Source organism: Alligator sinensis, unplaced genomic scaffold (genome assembly GCF_000455745.1).
Source record: "Alligator sinensis unplaced genomic scaffold, ASM45574v1 scaffold366_1, whole genome shotgun sequence".
Taxonomy (NCBI): domain Eukaryota; kingdom Metazoa; phylum Chordata; order Crocodylia; family Alligatoridae; genus Alligator; species Alligator sinensis.
This window is the reverse complement of record NW_005841851.1, coordinates 2018962-2039870: the sequence shown is the minus strand read 5'-3', so window position 1 is coordinate 2039870 and position 20909 is coordinate 2018962. Positions and strand designations below refer to the sequence as shown.

At 46.7% G+C, this 20909-nt stretch overlaps 1 protein-coding gene across 5 annotated transcripts in view; it reads right to left on the bottom strand.

Moving 5' to 3' along the window:
* Positions 1–20909, bottom strand: part of MIB2 (mindbomb E3 ubiquitin protein ligase 2) — an 80949-nt gene that overhangs the window by 44759 nt on the left and 15281 nt on the right. For all 5 annotated transcript variants that reach the window (XR_003095575.1, XR_003095576.1, XM_025211498.1 and 2 more), the window contains 2 exons: positions 20119–20444; positions 16786–16957 (listed from right to left, as the gene is read on the bottom strand). Coding sequence is in view for 3 of the 5 variants with exons in the window: in XM_025211498.1 (XP_025067283.1) it covers positions 16786–16957; positions 20119–20365 (419 nt within the window). In the remaining 2 variants the exon portion in view is untranslated. Of the gene's footprint in view, positions 1–16785; positions 16958–20118; positions 20445–20909 lie in introns of those variants that run through there.

Sequence of the window (20909 nt, the reverse complement as noted above, 5' to 3'; positions counted from 1 at the left end):
GAAGAGCGGGTAGACCACTGTACCAGCTGAATGAAAAACACCATTCAATTTCTGGACGCCAAATTATATTACCTGCTGTCAATTTCTGATCCTTGTGTAACACATCACAGCCGCAGGGTATCGATAGCTCTCAGGGAACCCATCGCACAGGCAGGCAAACAAGAGAAGACAATGCACAGCAGAACATTTTAAAAGCAGTGGACTCAGAGCTTGGTTCTGAAACCAGGTACCTGAAAGGCATATGTTATCTGAACTGGCTGTGTTAGCCCAAACCCCAACTTTGCTGTCTCTCTCCAAAATCAATTCCAGACGGAGAGTGTTCCTGAACATGCTATAGGGCTGCAGTGATGTACATAAGCTGCCTTTATTTTTATGGCATGTTAATGTGCTAGGAATAATGCAAATGCCCCAGAGAGCATGTCAAGTGATATTTTGTTACTCATCCTTTAAACATCAGGATTAGCTCTAAGCATGGGCTAAGGATTTCTTAGCACAGCTCACTCTTGCTTGCAGTTTGTTTACATAACTCCAGAGAAAAAGAAGAGATAAATCAATTCCGAAATGGAAAGAGAAAACACCATTCTTTTCCTTAAAAATTAATAAAACTTTGGATACACATATGACAAAAATGTCTACCAATCTTAGTGCAGCTGGTGATGTCAGCTTGGAGGAAGAACAAAAGCATCTGAATAGCTGAAAAAGCTAATCAGAAAAATGGAATTACTTGGCAAAAATTAGATACTGCCCTCCACCCTCCCCACAAGTAACCTGCATTCCTCCTTAGTGCTCCCTTGCAAGGAGGGGAAGAATGCACCCTAGCCAACTAGTAATTTGACAATAACAGTCAAAGATGGAGACAAACAAATAGTATATTATTTTGCTGGCTCAGCTCTCTACCCAGCCATGTGCTTTTGCTTCACACTCAACCTCTGTCTTTAAGGTGTAGTTCCATCAGGTGCTGCAGGCCCCAAACCTAGATGGTTTTATTTTGTATAAAAACAAAATTCTCTTCTCTATTTTTTCCCGAGAGATCACAGGGCAGGTATTGTGGCACCATGCTAGTGTATGAGAAGTTGAACTGTCTTGACTATGCTAGGCCATTTTTGGACTAGTCGTTTCCAACAGGTACGGCTGTACTAGTGGCATGACTGTGGACATAGCATAGACAGAGCTCAATGGGATTTTCACTTCCTTGTTATCCAGTGCAAGATTAGGCAACATGTTAATAAGTACCCGAATCTTCTACCCATGAACAGGGCTGCACCTATTAAGATATGAGAGGCCAGAAACATCTTTGAGTCATCACAGTCACTGTATCCTTGCCTGGCCTATTTCTACTGTCTGTGCTGGGTAGAATACAAAAAACCTCATCCTCTCTAAGATAATAGGAATTTTGCCGAGTTCAACAGGAGCAGAGTGTAATAACCCCGGTGAACAAAAAGCTTACGGGGAAAGATAAAGCAGACAAATCTTTCCCCTTTATAAATCTAAAATGTTATTAGTGGCACAAGGAAGGAATACATTTGAAATGTATAGATCCATACTGACGAGCAAGGTAAGCAGCTACAATTTGAATGACCCAATAAACCAGATCTGACTGTGTTCCTTTCAAATCTGTATTCATTGTGCAGTGGAGGGTTTTCTCCCCTCCTTCAGTATTGTCCAGTCCTTTAAAAGACATGGCAATACTAGCGAAAGTAACATATTGCTAATGATGGAAGTGCTGAAAGCAAGGTGAAAAGAGGAAAAAAGAGGGGAGATGAAGCTGGGGAACTAAATGTGTGAGGTGAAGAGCAGGTTTCACCGTCTCAGAGGACTGCACAAAACACTGCTTACTACAGCTCTCTGCCCTGAAGCTCAGAGCTGGTGCAGTGTAAGTACTGTGGGACAGAGGTTGTTCTGGGAAATAAAAAGGCACCATTTTTATTGACTAGTGGAGTAATAAAACATGCAAGCTGTCAGCCATCCTTCCCATCAATGCTGGCCTACAACATAACCATTCACAGACTCTCAACTGGATTCTTTTTGTGACCTTGATTTGGCTTATTTTGTTTATGCAGTAAGTTGAACAGATAGACGATACCATCCAGATGTCCAGGCCAAATCAGATACCTAGAGGACTACCTGGTAAGAACAGTGCTGGCAATTAATTATAGGCTAAGACTGCAGGCACAAGTTTGACCCCAATTAAAAAAAGGCAGCTGGCTGCACATATTTGATACTAGATTACTCAAAACATTTGCAAATGCTTTCCTGCAAGTGTTTCTCTATCAGTCTCCAATCGAGGCTATATCTCAAAAACATTTATTTCTACAAGATTGTAAAGGACTGACAAGTGAGGATTTGGAAATGGACTGGGTAAAACCCTACTTCTTGTGAATCACATGTACATCCAATAGTGCTAACATTGTGTGACACTTCCGAATACGCTTAAAAGGATTTCCGAGCACCCTGATTGAAAAATCACTACTCTAGACTAATTTGCATCAGTTACTGATCAGGTGACAGATACAGTTGCTTTTCCTCTGTAAGATAATTATCATCTTTCTTTTATGCAAGTTCTATGATTATTCTAGCCCTGATTACTCGAGGAAGCCATAAGAGAGCGCTGCCCTGTTAAAACCCAAACAGGAATTGACTGTTTTTGAAAAGCCCACAACTGCTTTACCACCGAAAAGAAGAACAGAGCTGAGATTAAGCCACTAAACTCTGACTCCTGACACGTCAGTTCAGTTTCTGGCTTTGCAGCAGACCCACTGTGTGACTCCAAGAAAATCTCTCCCCACCATCACGCATCTGTAAATGCCTGACTCGACTATTCTGATGACAGCCTTTCTGGGGCACAGACTGTCTTTTGCTGTGTATATGCAGAGCCAACAAAAATGCTGCCCCAACCTCAGCTGGAGCCTCTGGAGTCTACTGCAATACAAATAAATACCAGCGCATCTAAGACTGTTGCATCCAGAATCTCTTCCCTCCACCAGGCCAAGCTGAGAATCATAGACTGCATAGACTTCATAGATATTCAGGCTGGAAGGGACCCCAGAGGATCATTGAGTCCAGCCCCCTGGTGCAGGGCAGGAACTCAGCAGGGGTCATAGGATCCCAGCAAGATAAGCATCCAAATTTCTCTTGAAGGCGTTCAGTGTGGGTGCTTGAACCACCTCCGATGGCAGGCTATTCCAGACCTTGGGGGCTCGAACTGTAAAGAAATTCTTCCTTATGCCCAGTCTGAAATGGTCTTGCTGGAGTTTATAACCGTTCAACCTCGTCATCCCTTGGGGCGCTCTGGTGAACAATCATTCCCCCAGATCCTGTTGAACACCCGATAAACTTATAGGTGGCCATCAGATCACCCCCGAGCCTGCACTTTTCCAGGCTAAAGAAAGCTCTTAGCCTGTCATCGTAAGGTCTGTTTTCCTGACCTCTGATCATGTGCATGGCTCTCCTCTGGACTCTCTCAAGCTTCTCCACATCCTTTTTGAATTGTGGAGCCCAAAACTGAACGCAATACTGCAGCTTCAGCCTCACCAATCAAACCCAAACTCCCAGCCATGCAGAACCATTCTGGACTATCTGCCATTGTCTCAAGGTAGCCCTGGCTTTCAAGACTTCCTAAAGCACCACTTATCTTTAAAGCGTCCTTTAAGTGGAGAATCAGTTTATCATAATAGTCAAAGTGTACTCAAGGAGAAAAAGCGAGTAGGTGAAATAGTGAATAAATGATTCCAGGTATAAAAGATAGCTACCAACCGACAGGATATACACAGCAGTCCCAGCTTTCCCACCCTCAGTAACAATGTGGAAAGAAGCAGCAGCACAGAGAGAGAGAGAGTAAAGTCTGCTGAAGTAAATGGGAGTATTTCCATTGACATCAGTGAGCTCTGAATTAGGCCCTCAGGCCATTTGCTTCTGCAAGCAAACTCATATGACAGACTTCTTCTTCCCCATCATTTGTAACGTTTGCTCTGCTCCATCAGTATCTTTTCCTGGCCACACACTTGTATCACTGCACCTGCCATCATGCCCTCTTTTGGTTCACGTGTCTCAGACGGCTCGCTCACCTTCCCGGCCTCTGATGCACTTCCATTAAATGCCCCTGGCTCTCACCTTGAGCCTGCTGGCATCACTCCAAACTGGACTTTATTAGGCTCTGCCTAGCCTCTTTCTGCCCCTTTAATCTTCAATGTAAGAGAACTCATTATCTGCAGAGAACAAGGATTGGAAAGCCAGCACCAAAACCCTGGATTTATGGCTCAGCTGGCAGCGCTGCTTGCAGATTTGCAGCCTCTGAATAGAAGGCGAGCAGGCTTTCCCCCTGCACACAACTGTGATGAGAAGCTCTAAACAGCGAACCAGCCTGAGCCAGGCCAAACCCTTTTGCATTTTGCTTGTTGGACCATACAGGGACTCCCCTGTCACTGCTCAGCCATTGAGTACATCCACTATCACTTCATCCAGCTGAAAACTGAAAAATATCAGGAAAGAAATCAAGACCTTGGAGGAAATGATCCATTTATCCCTTCAATCTAAGAATAAGGCATCATTCTTAGATTGAAAAATAATGGCTGAAAGATTCAGGAGAGAGTATTTGCTAACATGACTATTGTAATTCCAAACATGTATTATCATGTATAATGATATTTATGTTACAGTGGGGCCCAGTGTCCCAATACAAATGTCCCATTGTGCAAGACACTGCATGAAAACACAGCAAGGCACTACCCTGGCCCTGCAGCCCCTACAGGCCAAGCTAACCAGGCAAAGGAACTGCTAGTGTGTCTTTCCTTGCCTGCTGGGGAGCTAAGACAGAGAGAGATGCAGAGACTTGCCCAAGGTGATGCAGAGAATCTGTGGGAAAGCCAGAACTGATCCCAAATCTTCTGAGTCTCAGTCCTGTGTGTTAAAGAATATCCCCTGACCCTTCACACCTTCGCAAAGAAAAAAGAATACTTCCAGCCATGCAAAACTAACCTGCCAGACAAAGGAGTTCACAGCATCATAGCATCTAATGAAGCTTGTGTTCTGTGTATCTACTTTGATTAGTCTATAAGGTGCAGATCTAGCCTGTCTTATACTTGACTTCACACTAATATGGCTAACTACCTCTCACAGGAGTTCAGAGTCAAGCACGCCACCCGTGATATGAGCCCGAGTGACAAGATCATCCATGGCTAGAGCAGAGACAGTGGCAGTTGAAAGCCCAAAGACATTTAGCTTCCAGTACATCCAATAGCAAACCTTTGGGTAGGAATCGTCAGGTACCAGCCAGTGCCTGAGGAAGAATATCAGACATGATGTACCAAGCCTCTGATCTGTTTGGATACCCACCACCTCCAAGATTTCATACCACCACCAGAAATAAACCCAAAAAGAGATCCTTTAGTGAGCTGAACAGACTGGTATTAAAAGCAGCAGTTTGGAAGGATGATGTTGCAGTAGGATGGGGTGCTTTAAATCATCAGTTCAAATTATATCTACTGTAGCATCTACTGTTCAAATCATGATATATACTGTATCATCATAATACAGTATATATTTAGTGAGTTAGAACACGGGAATTTATTAAACTAATTTGGAGACTTGCGTTACAGCAACTTTAGAGTTCGTGGATACATTTGAATCTATAATAAATGTAAGGGCTGATTTTTCCTTTAAAGGTCAGTAGTAGCAGGGCATCTTGTTTGAATTCTAACATGCTGCTAGAGGACACAAAACATTGAAAATTAAGGCCTTGATTCAGCAAACACTGAGGCATGCATGTAACTCTACCCATACATATCATCTCTTGATTTCACTGCCTCCTAATGAGAAACCCAGGGAAAGTTTTCTCAAGTTTTCTTTTGGTCCCTGCAGGGGTAGACAAATATGTAAGCCATCTCTGTTCAGAGCCTGTATGGCAAACTCTTTGGCTGTAGCCTCCCATCCTTCTGGGACACTTGCTACGCAGCCAGGCTGCAGCAGTGCTAAAGCTATATCTGAATCACTGGTTTCCTGTACAGGCTGTACACACTGCTTGGTACAGTGAAACACTAAACTCCACACCAAATACCTGATGCAAGTGGTGGGAAAGAAAGTCACCCTGCAAATGTCAGCTCTGTGTTAGCTAGCCATAAGAAGCAAACAGTGACTGGTCAGCAGTTGCAGCAAGAGTTCAGTGGAATTCAACCCATTTTCTCTCAGCGGTATTTATGGTGAAGACCCTTAATCATAAGCTCAGGGCAAGGATAATGGGCAAGCATCATTAAAATAGCTGGCTTTAGTTTGTATTTATAGCCTTCTTTCTGGTAAACATCATATTGTACCTCCTTTCCTCCCAGGCTGTGCCTTGCACTATGGGATTCTCCCCAAATCCCAAAGGAGGTAGGGCAATATAGCCCTACCTGTTTTACTGACAGGGAACTAAGGCTAGGAACACACATCCCACTTGTTCCTTGGATAAGTTGCTCCTCTGTTTGTCCCAGAATTAAAAAAAACTCCAGGACTGGCATGTACACACATCAGCTTTCAAATCAGGATTTAGTGAGTGGCTGAATGCAGGGTGACTTTTTGTGCCACTGATTTAATAAATGCAATCCCAGGATAACTGTACACATATACTTTGCAATATCCTGGGATAAGCTATTACTACTTGTTATCCAGAAAACTTTTTTAGGATTCATCCCAGGATAGCTGACATAGACATGTCCTGGGATGAAGTCACTTATCCCAGGATAAATATTGTCTGTTTGCAGCCTAAAACACAGCAAAATAAATGGCTTGGCCAAAGTCATACAGGGAACCCAAGCAAAGCTAGGGATTGAACCCACATCTCTTGAGGTTCAGTGCTGTATCTACTAGACCATCCCATTCCTCCTCAAAGGAGTTTCACGATTACACACTGGGGTTCAGGTTCAAGACTGCATGATCTGCAGCTAGCAGGCATAGCAGGCTAGCAGGCACAAACACACACACCAAAACTGCCTTGAGAGTTCACATCCCCCAAGCAAGCCCTCACTATTTTTAATGCAAAGTCTCATCTCAGTTTGAACTCATCTGCTTGAAATTGTTTTCTCTTATGGGAAATTCCTTAGAAGGGGAGTGGTGGAGGGTAAATTGCCAAAAGCAGTGGGGAAGAAAATAGCACTGATTGGTGGGGTGGAGAGTGGAGGTAAAACAGCTGGAAAACAGCCCTAGAATATCTGCCCGAAACTAAGAGCTCTATTTACAGCACATATAAGCAGAACATTGAAAACCACATTGTGCTAGTGTGCTACAGGCCAAGGATAAGATAGCACATGCCCAGGGAGGGAGGTTCCTGTCAACAGGTGCAAAAGCAAATAAGAGCCAAATGCCATTGTAACATTGGGGAAAAAGGGAGAAGTGGCAGCAGGTCATTCAACCCTGCACTGAAAACCCAGTCAGGACCACTGAAACTTAGGCCAAAGGTTTCTTTGTCTCTTGGTCCCAAGATCCTTTTGCATGCAATCTGCTTTGGGGGTTTTCTTATAACCACAGTGAGCTTGGGTTGGTACGGAGGCACGCAGTTGTGTTATGAAAAGTAACACACAGAAAAATACTAGCGCATGCACCTTTATACTGGTAGAAGGTGTGCACACACTTTGCCCCTGTGCGTTTTGGATTCAATATTTATAGCAATATAAAAACTGTGTATAGACAGAACTTTACAAATTAATTGCTGGACCTTGGGGACTAAAACACAAGGCCAGAAGGTTTGTTAATTAAAGGGAAGTTAGGACTCTGTGTTATTATCCGTGCAATGAAAAGCGGTGGCGGCCCCATACCGCAAGGTCAGGTGCTGATTGCAAACCTGCAGACGCTGGTGACAGATGTTCAGTGCCACGGCTTTCATTTACTCTAGTGTATCAGACAGCATCAGAAACACTTGGAGCTGGATGCAGCTTTTAAGATTCCAAAGTTAGCTCAGGCTGCTAAGTCCTACCCCTTGAAATAGGCTCAGAATAAAGATAAAATCCCATCTGTACCTCCCCTGTACTGGCTGCATGGGCTAGTCAGGGGAGGGCAGCTGTGCTGCGTGCTGGGGGAGATGGAAAGCTGGAGTGAAATTAATAAGGACGTGGCATAAGCAGACTGCCACAAAAAAGGAAGGCAAAGAAGACACTATGTGACAGCTCCCAGACACAAAGAACCTTAAAAAGGGTTGGCCTGGGTAGAATCTGGGGGATGGCAGGGAGCAAATTCCTTCATCTAAATGAAAGCACCACCCTGGCTACCCTGATGCTGCTGCATTGGTGCCAGCCCCCTAGCCCTGATCGGCTGGGGTTGTGTAAAGCGTTCCATTTTTCACACTGCCTTGGATACACTAATGGAAAAGTCCCCAGTGAAGAGGCCCTGAATGTGTCCATGCCACAGCCTACTCTGAAGGAAGCTGGGGCATTGCAGTGTATGTGTGGGCATGAACTCCAGAGCACAGGAGCCAGGAAACTCTAGCTTCAGAGTTGGACTGCATCCCGCTGTGCTTAGCTCCAGCAAAATGTCAACATTCAAATGCAACTAGGTCCCTCATACTTGAGCAGACAAGGATTTGATGCTTAAACAGTGCAAGCCACATCTGGCAGTGGTTACACAGAGTGGAGATTACAGGATGCTATGAGTCTGGGTGGACTCTCCCTCCCTCCTAAACGTTCATGCTAATTAACACCCAAGTGGGCTCCTTGCCCAACATTGCCTGAGGCATGATAGTGCAGTGCTTGTGTGCCGAGAGCTGTTCTTTTCCTAAACATTAATAACCAAAAGATACCCACCCCCTGCAGGAGAAAGGAGATCAGAGTCTCTTAATCTTTGAGAGAGAGCAATACCATCCGTCATATGCTATATATAAAAACCCTGCACAAGACCAAAATACACATTCACATAAAGCAGTTACAATTTCCTCTCAAAATGCAGCCTTGCAGGTCTCTGGAGAGCTGCCAACCTTCTCTCTTCTACTTTATAGACAGAGGGAGTGAAAGAGAAAAAAAAAGCCTATTCAAATGAATAATAGAAGCTGCTCACTTTCTATAGTGCCTATTTTCCCACCAGTACCGCTTAAGATCCAGTGATTCATAAGTAGGCAAGTTTTGTTCTTCAGAGGGGCTGCCGCATTGCCAGGGGAAGTGCCTGTGCAGGTCGGATCTCAGATGTTTAAGAGAAATACTTTCTGCAGATGGTGTTCACATCTCTCTCTCTCTCTCTTTTTTAAAATCAGTTAGCTTCCCTTTTGGTCCTTCTATAATCAGGGCTTTCATTGCATTCTTAACATGGAGTAAACCGCAGGGGCTGAATCATGAAAGTCACAAAATGACACTTATGTCAAAGCAAAACTGTACCTGCTCTTTCTTGCTACCAAATCAAAAACCTTTTCCTGGAACACAAAAGCCATGTGCACTGCAGTTGTATTACAGTATCCTGATGGGAAGTGCAATCCAAGTAACGAGACTGAAACAAGAAACATCCTGACCACCTGTTTCTCTTAACAGCCCAGTGGTTTGGAGAGTCACAGTATGTAGTTTTCATTCATCTTTAAAACTGCAGCCTTCCACAAACAGAAGCTCCCACTCAGTGTTTTTGGATCTGCAGTTTCTCTGTCCCACGCAGACCTCACATTGCTACATTCAGCATTCTGCCATTTTTCTAACAGCATGAAAATTAAATGAGTGACCTAGTTTCAAACACTTCCACCTTCTTCCTACCCCCCCCAGTAGACTTCAGAAACCTTTGTCACAGCCCCACAGGTTGGGGCTGTTCCCCTTTTTGTTATTTGTTCCTTATCTGGAAAGCAGTGCCCAGGCTAACATGCAGTTTAGATTACTGAGGGTTTAACACGGTGTCCACATCTGCGGTGTCCACAGTGGGGAGTGGCTTTGGTGGGCAGGGATTGCGAGGCAGTGACAGTGCAGGGCCGAGTCCGGGGCACGGCCACGATGTACGCCCTGCACATCCTTGTGATGGGAGCTGGTTCCGTGAGCAGCGGTGTGGGGGCAGCGCTTCAAGGCTGTGCCTTGGGCCCTATGCTGTTTTTGCCCTGCAATCTGGCCCCAGCCCCAGCCAGCCCATCCTGCTCCTAGATGCCACTGCCCATCTGCCTGCAGACCCATCCCATTCACCTGGTCGAGCACACCCTGCCTGCGGGGGTCCTGGACCAGTCTCCATGGAGGTCCTGCCTACCTGCCTGTCTGCTCCATCTGGTACCTCCAGCGGTGAGTGGGGCGGTGGATGAGCTGGGGTACCCTGGCAGCAGGGCTGGGTCTGGTGGTGCTGGAGACACTAGGGGTGGCAGCTGGAAGGAGTCGCTGCTGTGGGGGCTGCTGGGAAGCGGAGTCCAGCTGCTGAACTGCCCCTGACCTACTGCGTACCCACGGGTGGTGGGTGGGACCAGTTGCACATGTCACGGCCCAGGCTTTCCCACACATCTGGGCTGGGCAGGGCTAAGGGACCTGCCGTAGGCTGGACAGAATCCCTTGGCAAGCCAGAACTGGCCCACAAGATGTATTTTGCCCACCCCTATGCCACAGGGAGGATATGGGTTGAAAACGAGGCCCCCTTTCCTGGGATGAACTAAACTCCCATGCTAAAAGCAATATGCACAGCAGGTCCTGTGAGCCGTCAAATTTAGCTCTAGGGCAGGGGTGGCCAATTATTTGGGCTGGAGGGCCACTTAACGAGTTTTGGTGAGCTGTTGAGGGGCACACGCATGCCCATACACCTAGACACACACACGCAGACAAACTGGGAACCCCAAGTTATCTGGGCCTGGCCAGGCTCCCCCTGCCCTGAGTCCTTGGCACGTGGCTAGACCAGGCTGGTACTGCACTGTATTCCCACGCACCACTTCGGGCTAGTTGGGCGCAGCTGGAGCAGCTCCTGCCTGATCTGGCCACATGCCAGGGACTTGGCAGGATGGGCCAGGCTGAGACAGGAGTGGCTGCCTGATCACTGGAGCCAGAGCTGCTGCTGCAGCCAGCTATAGCACAGGGAAGGGAGAAGGACAAGGAGCATCAAACGTCAGGGCAGCTGAGGGCCTGATACGATTCTCCTTCAAAGGAGCAGCCACGGGCTGGAGAGAATCTCTTGGCAGGCCAGATTTGGCCCACAGGATGTATTTTGCCCACCCCCGTTCTACTGGATGGCTGGTTCAACCTTTCCCACAGTATTCACAGAAAGCAAGCTCATGAAAGGCAACATGAAGCAATGCCTTTTCTACTTCAAAAGCCTGTGAATGAAGCTGTAAGTGGGACTTCATAGAGTCTTAAGACCTGTGAAGGGGTGGATATCACAGGGGTGGATGTCACCCGCATGGATCTAACAAGAGCTACAGGAAAGTACCGTTATCTTTCCCTATGTTGAAATCTGTCTTGTACCTTCTTGGCCGCAGACACCTGCCGAGTCTCAAATTGGGCCATAAGCCTGCAGTGGGGCTCAGCTATATGGGATTCACTGCAGGTCTGATGCCTTGAACTGTAAGCTTTGGAGCAGGGTCTGTGCTGTACTTGGGGACTTTATGTCACCCAAACACAACGGAGGCCCTTATCTGGATTGGATTTTGATAAGCAGCTGCAATGGGAATTATTAAAAAAAAAAAGGGCCAAGCTTTGATCCTAGAAGCAGGGTCAAAATCTTTACTAAAAGAAAAAAAAATGTTCAAGGGGGAAGAGAATAAACATTTTAATTGCTGTTCTCTCCTCCTTCACTTTGTCCTTATGTGAGCACAATCGGCTGTCCTTAGAGAGGACAGTGGCATTTTTTTAAAAAGCAGAACAATGCTGGAAGGTGAAAGAGGAACAGACTTGCCACAGAATTACTGAGTCTCTGCCAACTGATACCTGCAAGAACTGTTTGAATTTGCTATTCCCTGACCTTGGTAGCATCTCCTGTAATTGCTTTCTCACAAACCCAATCCCACTGACTCAGGTCTATGGGAACTCTGCTGCTGGCTTCAATAAGATCTGCCCCTTAAATATTTAACAGGTGGATATGAATCTTGTGAAAAAAAGTCACTCTTCATAACAGATATCCCCCAGGAAGGCATTTCTCATCACACAAAAGGGTTGCAAGTGTCTGAATGGGACCTTTGGGAGGAGGATGAATGGGCTATTAAGAAGGAAGCCTGGAAAAATGAAAGGTAATATAAAAGCCTGAGCTGTAGAGCTCCTAAGAAGTAGCAGCAGGTTTCCTAGGGTAGCAATCTGCGCAGGAAGCGCCATGTGATCCTACTGCTAGATGTACCAGCCATCAGCAGATGGAGTTCCTATAGCAAAGCAAGCTCCTCGGCCTTGCCCATGGGTGGAGCTGCTTGCAAGCAACTCCACACAGGGACACACTCACGTCACAGTAACAGCGACTTGTTTCTGCTCGCTGTGCTTGCACATATAGCACAAATGCAGGCAAACCTACAGGCACCAAACTGATGTGACTAGCAGCTGCCTGCTGTGTCCCCCTGCCGAGATCAGTATGTTTTTCTAAAGCATTTTCCTTAGGCTCTCCTCTGGGTGCCACACAGAGATTTAAAGCAGCCTAAATAGCTAGGCATTGTAAAATGCCTTTCAATCTAAACGGCTGGAAAAGCCCCTCATAAACCTGCTGTGAGGTCAGCCCTACATGTGCTTCCCTTGCTTCCCTGAACGTCTCATGCTACCTGCCAGTCGCGCACAAATTTTGGCTCCCCTTCCAAAATGCAGCCCTGGGAGCATATCCTAGTGCCATGTCTCTCCCCAGTCAGGTCCTGCACCTTCCCACTCATGAAAATATGAGCTTGGGAGCTGCCACACTGGATCAGGCCAGGAACCCTGTTAATCCAATGTACTGGCTTCGGCAGAAGCCACCGCCAGACTCTGCAGAAGCTAGGCAGAGTCACACTAGCTCTAAGTAAGGCACAAGTATTTAACAGTGAGAAGAATGAATCATTTGAGCACCTCAAATTGAGGAAGGAGCTACTTCCTACCCATCCTGCTGGTGGGTTTGCAATGTGGATGCCTGTCCCACACTAACCCGAAAGCTTGCTTAATAATTATTTTCCAACTATTTGGGTTGGTCTAATAAAAGATATCAGATTCACCCAAGGAACCTTGTCTGCCTATGTCCCACACTAATGCATTTCATGGGTTATATGCTTCTGAAGTTCCCTTTGTACCAAAAGGTGCTGACAAAGCTCAGCTTTGCTCCTTCTCATCAGCAAGGCATCTTTCCCCAAAAGGTTGAGCAACCAATACCTCACAGTGTAGGAGAGTGAACATAGGAGGAAAACTGAATGTGGGGCACTGCTGTCACCAGTGAACACCATTTCACTCTAATGCTACGCAGCCACCCCATAGAGGATGCTGCTGGCAAAATTAAATTAAATTAAATTAAATTAAATTAAATTAAATTACACAGGCTCTTCTCCCTCAATCCTTGGCAAGACTGACTCCAGCAGGACCAGGAAATTAAACTCACTCAATGCTCTTGTTACAAAGCCAGTCTAGAAAAAAGATGTATGGACAAAGAACAAATGCAGGAACAGATAAAAGAAAACCTCTGGCCTCAAACCTAGGAAAATTCTAAGACGTGGGGAAGGAGACAGTCTGGACAGGTTACAAAATAGCTCCCCTCCACCCCCAGTCCCTGAGCAAAGTAACAGGGTCGGTTCATGCACTACCTGCAAACCTAACCCCTCCCTGCACTATCCAACTAAAGGTATCCAGCCACACCAGACATGAACACCAAGTTCATCTACTTTGCTGGCACAACTCCAGGCTGCTGTCTTCACACAGACATTATGTGCACCACAGCCCAGTTGCACAGCCGCTCTGCACTTCTCAAACTCCACAGTCACCTCAGAAGGGCAAATTGCTCCACGCACGTCCGTACGGGGAGAGTTGCTGAGAAAACCACCCAACCATCCTCACTTTGGAGAGGGGTTATTCTTGGCTGCTCCCATTAGGGTTGGAAAGGTTGGCACAGTGGGGCAGCTGTCCAAAACAATGCAGCGCTGCACAGTGTGAGCAGCTGTGCCCTGCACAATCTTTGCAAAAGCTGGCAAATTGGATTGCTGAAGCTGACATGCGTTGCCATGGCCACTTACGATAATTGTTCATTTGACTCAGAGAGATCGCACAACTTAACAGCTAAGCCCCGAAATGCTCTGCTGAAAGGGATGAGTGAGTACAGCTCAGTAGTGTTCCAAGGGGCTAATTATAGCAATGTTGAGTAAGAGTGTACAACGGGAATCCCAAAGCTTGTTTCAGGGTAAGATCTCACTGGACTGCCACATTAACAGGGTCCCAAGAAATGTCCTAAAGCTGAATGGGCAACACAAGCCTCAAGGTTCAGAAACCGTTCCCTCCAAGAGAATACGAACTGGATTGGTATCATTTTGGTTAGTGCATTGTCAAGGTTGTCTATGTTGGCTCCAGCCTGTATACAAGAGCCCTCACTGACTGCAGCAGGAGCTACCCACAAGGACAGCGCTGGACCAGGTGATGCACCGAGCCCACTGCATACTTGGTATATAAATGCCAGAAAGAATTGATCTCGCAAAAAAAGCCCCGTTATAATAATAAAAAAATCTGCACTGAGAAGAGAGAGAGAGATTTTGTAAACATGACAGAAGGTGAGCCAGAGCAGCTGTCTCTGCAGGGGAAATCCTCACTCTTAAAGCCAAGAAGATTACAGGGTACAAACACAGGTCAGACTGCCACTACCTTGGGCATGCTATAAATCTCACAGCCCTGGCCTTTTCCAAGCTTTGCACTCTTACAGACCAAGGCTTGCAGGGAGGTTGACCTGGGACTTGGGAGACCTGGGTTCATGCCCTGCTCTGCCACAGAATCCCAAGGCACCTTGAGCAAGATCTCCTCTCTTCCACCCCCCTGTTTTTAAAGTAGGGGTAACCACTGCTATCCTGCCAGGGTAAGTGCACTAGTGATTGCAAAGTGCACTGATAACACAGAAAAGGAAGACCTTAGACACAATCACCTATGCTTTCACCTCTCCACTGCCATAAACTCATGATCAGGCCCTCTGGCACTGCTTACAAATTCTCTCTCTAAACACACACCATGCCCTGCCCTGCCGCCCTATGGCACTGCAACACGGCCATAAAGGGCTACCAGATCAAGATGGTGACTCCTCACACCAATTCCATCCTAGTGCAACAGGCAAGAGCTGAGTAAATTCAGCGTCAGGTCTGGATCGCCATGTTCAGCCACTGCCAGTGCTGCAGGACTTGCAAAGGATGGCTAGTTTGTGGGCAGGGAGACAGCAGTAGGGACAGACTGAGGTTCTGAGTGAAACCTGGGTGGCCTGGGATTGCTGGGAAAAGAAGTTTTTCAGCCAGAAAGACCAAAAAGGGACAGTTTTTATAAGACTGTGGCAAGTCCTTAGATATCAAGAGCCTACATCCCATCGTAGAATTTCAGGCAGTGAAAGTTACACAGGCAGCGTTTTCTATAGGTTAGAAAGAGGAAGGGTTGTGGGGAGGGTGGAAAATGGCAAAAGGCTGAGAACCAGAACTCCCAAATTCCCTTCCTGAATTAGCTAAAACTATTTAAGGCTCAGTATCTCCTCCCCCTAAACTGCCCAGCATTAAAGGCCATTTATACACGTGGTCCAGGAAGAAGGGGTGGACTCAATGATCTTCCAAGGTCCCTTCCAGCCCTAATGTCTATGAAATCGATGGAATTAGAACAGCTCCAAGTGCTGTGCTGAAAAACGGCAGTGGGGGTCCTCTAGCTGATACACGAGACTGGAGACTGCTACAGCAGTGGTTCTCAACCTTTTTTCATACTGGGACCCATTTGCAAAGATCGATGGCTTGTCCCAACACCTACCCCCCACCAGCCCTGCCAATGCCTGACCCACAGTCTCCTGTCCTACCGCAGCCTCACCACTCAGCCACCTTCCCCCAGTGCTGGCAGGCACCTGCCCCCCCGCCCTCCACACACACACACACACACACACACACACACACACACACACACACACCCTCCCCACCCTGACAAGCCCCAAGCCCAGGCCCTCCAACCCTTGCTCCCCATATACTTATCTTCATCCAGCTGCTTGACCCTGCCTGGCTAATTGCTGGCCATGCCCGAAGCAGCTGCTTGCAGGCTGAAATGCTGCCAGTCTACAAGAGGAAACCTGCACCTTCCTGCACTTTTCTGACACTTGCTCATGATCCTTTGAAACATTCTTGTGACCCACTTTTGGGTAGCGACCAAAGGGTTGAGAAACACTGTGCTGGAGCATGGTAATTACCATGCTCCACTGAGTCTGCTCCAACACGCTGTATTTGCTTCGTGTTGGAGCAGTCTCGCTGCATGTATATAGGTACCTAAAGTGTCCATTTAACAGAGAGGTCACTGAGGTGAGAGACAGGCTAAGCAAGGTTTCCAAGACAGTATAGCAAGCCAGTGACAGAGTTGGGAGCTGGCTCCCTGCAATAGCACGTTTAGCCCCAGCATCATCCAAGACCCCAAGGACTGCTGATGAAATCCGTGAATGGGAACGGTCTGGCACACATTTGGTAGCGTGATAAGTAAATGATTGTGAAATATGTGGACATTGTTCCACAGACAGTATGATAAGCAGTCACCTCTGTAAATGCTAACAAGACAGCTACTACATGCAGTAGAGTTTACCTAAGGTCCCTTTGCTGTTAAAAAAGCAATGAAAACTATGGTCCTGATCCTGAAACTCCTAAACAGAGGGACAAGACAAAGCTTTGAACTAATCTACAGAGTAGCCCAAGTAGCTCCCAGTGACTAGAGCATCTCAACACAGTTAACTAGCTTCCGCCCAATGACTTACGGTCGTGAGTGTGCAGTCTCGTAGCGCTCGAAAGCATGTGAGAGGTCGTGCTTGTTGTTCATGTAGCACTGCGTGCACAGGTCGTAGTCAAAACATGCCTTGCACTTCCACCGCATTCCCCTGATCCCATGTTTCTTGCAGCAGTCGCAGATGATGTTGGGATGGCGCACACCTGAAACACACACACAACTCAGGCCCTGTTTCCATGTCAGGCAGGCAGATAGGATGGACTCAGCTATGCTTGCAGGGACTCAAGGGGAAAAGAAAAAAAAATGCTGCTGTGATGCCTGCAGTTCAAAAAAGTATGTTCATGTGCAAGGAAATTTCAGGTTACTAAGACAGTTTGGTTAAATTTTCCTACCCACATCAGACTAGGATAAGATTGTTAATGACACTATGCTATTTATTCCTTTAAATCAAATGCCTTCAAGAGGTGGAGGGAGCCTGGGAACAAGAAAGCTATTTAAAATGTACAGAGGTTTTAGGAAGCCTTCCAAAGACACCAATCACTGTGGCTAAAAACAGATGTTGGATTTCTCCCAGAACAAAGCCTTTTATTCTGGAATCCTACAGATGTACAAGCCCATTGTCCCACAAAGTATCTGTGAAGTACTGAGATAACACTTCCTCCCCCCACAAGTTAATCAGGGCTAATTCAAGTTATTTACCATTCAAATGGTGTGTAAAGGGCTGTCCAGCACTTGTTTTAACATGGGACAATCAGACCTGGGATAATGTCTGTTTTAGCCTTAATGCTGCCACCGTCTTTTGACAGGCTTTTAATCTTCTACCCGAGAATCCTGCCTGGTACTGCAGTAGCTGAGTGCCTCAGTCTTCAGTGTATTTAACTGGATTTGGATCTGGACACCTCAAAACATTTCACAAGATGAACATCTTAGACAGCCCCCTGCATGAATGTGGTGTCCAACAAACACACAGAACTTAATCCGTATATTGAGCAATAATACCAGACAGTGTGGCTCCTAGATTTGGTTGCCATACGAGGGAGAGATCCTCACCATGTTCAATGAAGTAGGCACTAGTCACCCATTGCAGCAATGGAGGTGTGAGGCATTAAAAGAGACTAAAGGAGGGACAGTGCACAGAAGCAGCTTTTAAGCTCCTCTGCCTCCTCCCCCCAGCCCCCATGAAGGTTTTGTTCAAACAACCCAGCTGATTTCCCAAGGCCACAGCTTTGAAATATCAAAAAGCCAGGAGCTGCACATGCAAGAGGAAGGTCTCCACCTCCCCTTGCCAAATCAATTCCCTGATTTCATTAAAAGCAATTGAAATTGAGGCCACAAGTCTCTTGTTTCCCTCTCCCTTCTTTCCTCCACCTCCCTCTGAGTATTGGCTCAAGGCTATTGCTTGGAAAAAGTTTACAGAGTCCAGGAAAATTTAGGAAACTCTTCCAGCCTGTTCAGTTTCTACAGCCGTTTGGGATTATTTTACTGAACCAATTCCATACTGCTGCAGAAGCCTGAGACATTGGCAGTGCCCTTGTCTCTCTTGCTGCATTTTTTTGTGCTACAGATCCCAGGTAAGTTTAGAAGTGCTCTTGGGTGCTTTAAGACTGTAGAGCACAGGAAGTGCATTGCCTGGAGTCCTTTGAGAAGCCTGCACTTGATATGACCCAGGGCTGGTCCCTTCCAGTTCCATGTTCCTATGTAAGTCTTGCTACTTACGCAGGCACCTAGGCAGAAGCAAACTAGTTTGCAAGGTTGCTGGACACCTGCAGCTTCCCTGAGGTCCAAGGTTACATAGCTGCATTGAAAAATCAGGGACTTCTATTTTAGTGCCTAGGTGTTTTAGGCACATGGTTCTGACCCTCTTTCAATATCTGCCTCCATCTTTTCAGCATCTCTCTGTTTGAGCAGGAGCACCAGAGGTCACGCTGTCCCACCGGTTTGCGGGGACAGATCTGGAGCAACTCACACTTTGATTAATTTGTTCTGGATTTACAAGAGGGGAAATGCAGACAGATTCTGACTCAGATGGTTTATAACAGTGGTTCCCAACCTTTTTACACCACGGACCGGCAAACCGTGGACTGGAAATGACCACAGACTGGCAAACTACGGACCAGCATACTGCAGACCGGCAGCCAACCCTTTTTTATACTCAGTATACTGAGTATACTTTTTTATACTGCTGGTCCACAGTATGCCAGTCACTTCTGGACTTCTGATCCAGCAGCCAACCTTCCTGCAGACCAGCAGCCAACCCTTTGCAGCCTGGTACCGGGGCACAGCTTGGGGGTTGGGAATCTCCGGTTTATTATAGTGGGGAAAAGAGACTCCAGACTGCTTTCCTATGCAGCATAAAGCCTCTGTTTTCAGGCTCTTGGGGGTCTTCAGGACAGTAACAGCTAAAAGTCGCATCAGGATCCAGCCGCACGGACAGGCAGCAACATTGTGATCAGAACAACCAACTGGTGAGATTTAAGGATCACTCCAGTGTTCCAGTGGTGTAAACCTCTGTATTTAACTCCCACAGCTTACACAGAATTAGACTTTGAAGCTCTTACACAGAATTAGACTTCCAAGCCTGGCTAGGATCCCTCAGGTCTAGCAGGGATTTTTTTAAAAATACATTTATAAGGTCTATATCAATTTCCAAGCCGTTGGAGTCAAACCCGGAGGTAACGGCATTCCAGATTCTAAGCTGCAAAGTTAAGGCCTGTGTCAGAATTGTCCTAAGGGCTGGGTGGATGTGTACCTCAGGTTTTCCTTTGGACCCTGCTTTAAAGAAGATGGTATTTTTATTTTAAACACTTTTTCTATTTAAGGGAAGCCTCCAGAAATGTTCAGGTACAGGATGTGGCGTGCCAAGAGGCTGGAAGTCAGGAAGAGGGAGTTCTGGGTTTGCTTCTGGGATGCTTTCTGCACTTCCAGCCTTGAGCCCCTGGGTGAATTCTGAACACAATGCAGAGAAGGGCAGGCTAAAAGAAGGGTCAGCCACAGGTTCCAAGGGCCGGGGGGGCCGGATTGAGGCTAGTGGCTGTGCTTACAGGTGCTCAGTGTAGATGGCTGGCATGCATGGGTTTGGCACCAGCCTTGGAAGGGCAGATACGGCCAAAGAGGTTTAGTAATTTTTCACCAGCCTCACCCAGTAAGCCCAGAGAAGAGCAGAGCTTAGAAAGTAGGGGCTCCTGCTTCCTCAGCTGCACCCAAGATCACTCCAAGTCTCCCAAGCAGCTGTGAGATCATGGGACACAGCTGAAGGGAGAGCAGCTGTCATTTGATGTAGGTATTGTGTATGGCAAAGAACAAAGGTATTACCACATTTGTGCCTGTTCCTCTTAATGTCTACCCAATAGGTTGCCAGCCTTACCTATTTGTGCATTGTCGTACAGAAGAAGGTCATAAGCTCCTTGGAATCCAGTCCGATAGTTGGTTCTGGTCCCATGATCCCACTGGACCACCACCGTCTTATCTGGTGTTGTTGGACTGCCTTGCCGACCAATCTCAACCACAGTCCCAACATTCCCTTCGCCGTTGTCCTGATTTCCCCATTTCCAGTCCACTCCACGGACCACCCGCATCCCAACCTGCATGCTTGCATATGGGTCCAAGTCCATTGCTGTAAAACAGCCTGCAGAGTGCTCACGGGCAGAAGGTCTCAAAAGCAAGACAGCAGAGGCAGCACATCCAGCGCACCTAGTGAAACAGCATATGGTTGGGTTAGGAGACATTGTACAGCCTGTTGTAGATGCTACTACCTTCATGGCTCTCTTCCTGGGATCTCTTGAGCATATATTAACAGCCGTTACAGCAGCAAAGAGTTGGCTGCTGTGGTCCCCCCTGCTTTACCTGTGGCAGGTTAGGGTGTTATGCCTTCTGTTGTGTCAGGGTTGACTGTGTAGTTGCTAAGAGGTTAGACAATGGCTGGTTTGGATAGGGATTATCTTGCCTTAGGCAAGGACTGGATTAGATGACGTCTGGAGGTCCCTTCCAGCCCTAATTTTCTACAATTTTGTGATTTTAAGTCAGGTCTGTGTCTCATTTGAGCTGTGTCACATAAGGCATGTGAGAATGCATCGAATCATCATCATCTGTAAGTTTTCCTGATTCTGCATTTGCTGCATAATTAACTCAAAACCAGTAGATCATCCTGGTTCAGCA